Source organism: Acipenser ruthenus, chromosome 12 (assembly GCF_902713425.1).
Source record: "Acipenser ruthenus chromosome 12, fAciRut3.2 maternal haplotype, whole genome shotgun sequence".
Classification (NCBI taxonomy): domain Eukaryota; kingdom Metazoa; phylum Chordata; class Actinopteri; order Acipenseriformes; family Acipenseridae; genus Acipenser; species Acipenser ruthenus.
The window spans coordinates 3,254,319-3,260,357 of record NC_081200.1 but is presented as its reverse complement, the minus strand read 5'-3'; the positions used below and the strand labels follow the sequence as shown (position 1 = coordinate 3,260,357).

Here is a 6,039-nt window from a genome sequence, read left to right as displayed (position 1 = left end):
ATAGATAATAGATATAAGTTGATTTTCAATTTTCTTTTTTGCAAATGAAGCAATGGTATTGCATGCAATGTATCTTGTTTTGAATTAGAGGGAATTTTAGTTTTAAGTAATTTTTATTTTAGATTTTTAAATACACTGGGTAATATATTGCTTTATATGGTCATCACTTGTGCCCCTTTTTTTCACCGTTTTATTAAGTTTATTTAGTGATTCCAACCTGCAAATAATAAACCGTTTAGTGTATAAAACCATTAAATACATTGACATACAATGCAAATATCACACAGTGAGAAGCAAGCTAATTAAACACATCTCCTTTAAGGATAAACGTTCCTTAACAGTTGTTCATCCTTGTAAAAAGTCAATAATCAAAACATTGTTAAACATGTTATTCAGCGTCAGAAGTGCTGGATGAGTGTTCTTACGAAACGCAACAATAATACGACTCCTGAAGCATTCCTTCAACACAATTATCTCGACTCGGAACTAGAATAGAGTGTGTTCAACAGGTACAGTTTTAACTGCCAAAATACACGTGCAGCAAAATACAAAGCAAATGTATTTAAGAATTCAACCTTCATTTCATTCAACATATTTTTTACGCACTTTTAGAAATTATATTTTGTTTTGGTAACACCTATCTGTGTTTTCTCAAACAATCAAACCCCGAACAATCCTTTGCAAAGGATTTATCATTAATTCTTAATTTGGTTGTACAGGGTACGCTACTGAGAACCAATTATAAATAATTTATATATGTATAGATCATGGTTTGCAAATAATTTAAAACGCATATAAATAGATATTACACAGTAAGTGCATTTTAAGAATTTATGAAAGAGCAAAATACATCTCAAACTGATGTATGACACCAAACTGCTTGTGTTTAAAAAATGTCAAAAGTGTACAAATCTATTAATTTGTCTCGCTTGAAAATAATGCCTTTGTCGCTTAAACCATTTTTTAAACGCAAAAGTTTATAGAAATACAAGTGTCAGATGTGCAAAGCATTGAACAAGTAGGCTACTATTTTCAACGCAACACACGTTATAAAAACATATTATGCATTGCATGTGTTGTGTTAAATTAGCATTCAAACGGTTAATAACAATTTATATTAGTACCGTAAGAAGTTTGCTTTTCATCAAATCTTGCTGATTTAATACAAGACTGATATTAGTCTGAAAACATGGAGATTATATCATCTTCCTGTAGAATGAATTATTTCCTGGTTTCCTGTCTTTGCCCATACAGTATTTGCAGTGCATTGAAAGATGTAATCTTGGAATACCTGGGCCAGTTGTCCCTTCTTTTGCAGCAGTATCGCTTTGAGAGCCGCGCGCTTTCACCGAGCTCTGGGATTGAAAAGTGAAGAATCTGGAATCTGGAGGAGGTGATGACACATACAACAACGCTGTTACACCTGCACGAGCTCCAAGTACGGAAATATCTACCAGGAAGAGCCAGCAGAACCAGCATGGGTGGTCAGAGAAATCTATACCCCCCAAAACCGGATCAATTAAGTGATCTGGGGCATTCGGGGTGCAGGAAAGTGACCGCACAAGCCACACTAATTACACGGCAAACAATAGGATGATATGGGCCCTATTTAGCAACTTTCGCAAACCCCTAAGACAATCGCAAAACACTTTTGCGAACAGTTAGAGCGCCAGAATCAGGCGCACGTGTGGGCAAACAGACTGCCCACATATGTGATTTAGCAACCGTGGTTTAGTGCCCACTCGGCAAGTGAGGGTTAGCGGTCGACATGGGCTGAACTTTAGGGTAGTGTCCTCATTTACATACAAATGTAGCGATTTAGCAAACCAGCAACAGTGTTAGCGTTTGTATTTCAATTGACATGTGAAAACCAAGTCTAAACTGTAGCCAAATTACATGGTCGACTAGAAATACCGGTGAAACTACCAGGGAAGCAGGTAAAGAAAGGAGAGAGAGAGAAAAAGGAGAAATAAAGGAAACATGGAGGGCCCACTAGATTAATGTGATACTTTGTACTGTGTTTTGTAACAATTGTAAGTCGCCCTGGATAAGGGTGTCTGTGAAGAAATAAATAATAAAAAGAATAAGAATTTCTACGTGGCCAGACAAAGAGTGGAGGAGACGTCCCCAAATATTTGGAAGTCATTTGTCTTTTCTGAGCCTGTCTGACACACAATGTATGCAGCAACAGACAGACAATTACTGACATCTGCCAACTGCTTCACACTGACCTGGAAGGAGATGTGCGGAGAGCACACTTTTTGCTTGTAGCACCAAGGTACGCGCACCAGCACAGAATATGCACCTCTACGTAAATCTTAAGGGGACCTATTCTGTCAACGTGCAAGTAGTGTGTGATCTGTGATGCCAACAACTACATCACAAATGTGTATGCAAACTATAGTTGGAACCAACTTAAGGAAAACTCCTGATTCTAAATGTTTGGCTACATGAAGTTACTATATAAGTAGAAATTCGCACGTTGTATGCATGCTTCCTCCTATCGTTTTCATGCATTTGTGAGAATGATGAATTGAGCAATGTTACAGTTCAATAAATAAGCAGTCCCAAAGACAACAATAATTATTGCTACTTAAAAATGTGATACCCTGTCACAACACTCGTAGCTCGCATTTGTAAAAAAAAAAAAAAAAAAAAAAAAATGCATGCGCACACGATGTATTTTATTTTTAAAAAACGTAATATCGGTGCATTGAAAGTCAGGAGTTACTACAGTTCCGTTATTTATTTATTTATTTATTTATTTATTTATTTATTCTCACATCGAGTGCAAATATACAGTTCTTGTGAATTTAGTAATTAGGAAAATGGCCATTATACAAACAGAAGCGCCGAGTATCAAAATTGACTTTCAGTATAACTTGAGATGCCGCTGGACGATCAGCTATAGGCAAAGCGAGATAGTGACGGAGGCGGAACAAGATCAGAGGCATACAAATCAGAAAGGACTGCATCATCCGGGGATACATGAGACGCGCAGCGGAGGTGGCTTGCTGCTACTGGAAGGAAGAAAAGGTTGTTCTGAAAGAACAAAATACTCACAACCTGGGCTGTGCCTGTTATAGAAGCATGCTCGTGTAAGAACTCGGGCTGCCAGGCCGTTGCATGATTTGGAGAGAAGTTTTTATTATTATTATTATTCACAAGGACCGCAACTTTGGTACTAAGGCATTGGCGGACATTGCACTGCAGTCAGTCGAGCTGGGCGCGAATACAAATACTGTACGGAACTGAGCAGTGATAGTGACTGAAGCTTATTATTGTATTATTAATATTATTATTGTTATTATAGATATTATTATTATTATTATTAGCGTTGTTATTTTTTGTGATGATGGCCACTTACCAAGATCCTGAAGATGACGCAATGACTTTGATGGTCCATGACACCAACACTTCCAAGGAGAAAGAGCGACCCAAAGAGGAACCGGGTCCGGATAAAAGTTCTGAGAAGTCGGACCCGTCCCAAAAACCTCCATACTCTTATGTTGCTCTCATCGCTATGGCTATCAGAGAGAGCACCGAAAAGAGGCTTACCTTGTCGGGTATCTACCAGTACATCATCAGCAAGTTCCCTTTCTACGAGAAGAACAAGAAAGGCTGGCAAAACAGCATCCGCCACAACCTGAGCTTGAACGAGTGTTTCATTAAGGTGCCGAGGGAAGGCGGTGGGGAAAGGAAGGGTAACTACTGGACTCTGGACCCCGCATGTGAAGACATGTTTGAGAAGGGCAACTACAGGAGAAGACGGAGGATGAAGAGGCCTTTCAGACCCCCTCCGACTCACTTCCAGCCGGGGAAGACTCTGTTCGGCGGTGACGGCTATGGTTATCTTTCTCCCCCAAAATACTTGCAATCCAGCTTCATGAACAACTCTTGGTCGCTGACCCAGCCTCCCACTCCAATGTCTTACACGTCTTGCCAGATGGCAAGTGGCAACGTCAGCCCAGTTAATATGAAAGGACTGTCATCGCCCACCTCGTACAATCCTTATTCTAGAGTCCAAAGCATGACTTTACCCAGCATGGTGAATTCCTACAACGGGATGAGCCACCACCACCACCCCCATCCTCACCACCCTCAGCAGCTAAGCCCGGGGACCGCTGCACCTCCTCCGGCCTCCTCAACAAACGGAGCCGGCCTTCAGTTTGCTTGCTCCCGTCAACCAGCGGAGCTCTCCATGATGCACTGTTCATATTGGGACCACGAGAGCAAACACAGCGCGTTGCATACAAGAATAGACATTTAAATTACTGGATATCAGCTATCTAAGAACTACCCAAACAGCGACGACAACCGCCACAAAAATAACCAGCGAAAACATTTTCTAAACGGTGATTATGGATTCTGTTACAAATAATGTCTGTGCCAAAGTTATTTGCACTGGGAATCCTGCGCCCTGTTTGATTCAAGGCAGTGTAAGTTACGAGACATTCTCTACTTAAAAAGCTAGAAACAGATTCTGGAAGCCCGTGTTTGTTATTGCCCCGACTGTTTAGGATTCGAAGATTTTTTTTTTTTTAACGTGATACAAGAATGTTGGTCGTCCATTTCCATAAGGGTGGTAGTACGTTAATTAAAACCCACTGCCGTGCTTGATGTGATATATATATATATAATGATATATATATATATATATATATATATATATATATATATATATATATATATATATATATATATATATATATATATATATATATATATATGCAGTAGCTCATGTAATGTAAATCTTGTATATGTACACGAACAACGTAGAATATTTAACACGGTAGATGACATTGACGGTAAAATCATTTTCTTAGAAACAAAGGCGCTGTTCGGGTTGTTTTCAGTCATGGGTTTAGCCTTTTTGTGATAAGGAAGGATTATTCCAGCAGGTATTACACTACGTGTATCATGAATGTAATAATTGTAGACGTTGTATAGAAATATTTTACAGATCTGTACAAAACCCCATGAACGGTTCTGCTGTTAAAGCTCGCCACGTCGCCAACTTACGGACATTAATTACTATGGACAAGTGGATTTGTGAGATTTTTGATGCACAGTACATGTATTAAGAAAGTTTCACATTGACCTGTATGTTAGTCTCTTGCCCCCATGTGGAGCTTTGAATTGTGTTTGTCCTATGTTTTATATATACAGTATATTTGTATTAAAAAAAAAAAAAAAAAGTTTCTTATACAACCATACTGACGATATTTCAGGGCCAGTTTCAATTTGCTTTCTAATTTTCTAAAATACTGTTTTAAACAATGTGGGACCAATATGAAAAAAAAAAAAAAAACTAGCACTTTTGTTGTGTATTTCTTATAGCGAATGACATAATAAACATGTATTTCTTTATATTTTTCTGTTTATCGTTCATTTATTGCCAGCGTTTGTTTCATATTATATATATATATATATTAATCTTAGGTAGGCTTTAAAAAAAAAGCAGAGTTCGAGCGCTTTTTTGCTTAGATCTGATTCTATAAAATGCATAGTTATTAAAGGTTAGAAATGTTCAATATAAGGCATATGTGTGTTATTATTGACGTTCAGTCGAAATAAAATAATCGGAATAAATACCTAGTCCTGTTTTACATTTTACATTGTGGAACTGAGAATGACCTTGAATTCTGATGTAATGGAAGTTATTTATTGAAGCTGTATCTTTATCTAAAATAATAATAATAATAATAATAATAATAATAATAATAATAATAATAATAATAATAATAATAATAATAATAATACGGGGGGGTTGGGGGACTGTGTTTTGCATTTTACTGCTAATTTCTAATACTGTAGTCATATTTTATACCTACACTTAGCCTAATAAATCCATATGCTTACACTGTAGGCTATTGAAATTAATTGTTATTAAAAACAATATAGTTTGCATTCCTAAACGATTTGGCAGTTTTACTCCCCGGTGTTTTTAAGAAGGCAATAGTGAAATATGTATTATATTATATTATATTACAAACGGTAATGAAAAAGTTAAGGCCTTTGTTTTCAAATTGTTATTAA

At 37.2% G+C, this 6,039-nt stretch overlaps 1 protein-coding gene across 1 annotated transcript; it reads left to right on the top strand.

Annotated features, from left to right (window-relative positions):
• The first annotated feature begins 2,938 nt into the window (after positions 1–2,938).
• LOC117416901 (forkhead box protein L2-like) lies at positions 2,939–4,640 on the top strand. The gene has a single exon (XM_034028379.3). It carries the CDS (start codon positions 3,353–3,355, stop codon positions 4,268–4,270), a length of 918 nt encoding a protein of 305 aa, XP_033884270.1. The 5' UTR covers positions 2,939–3,352; the 3' UTR covers positions 4,271–4,640.
• Positions 4,641–6,039: the final 1,399 nt, after the last annotated feature.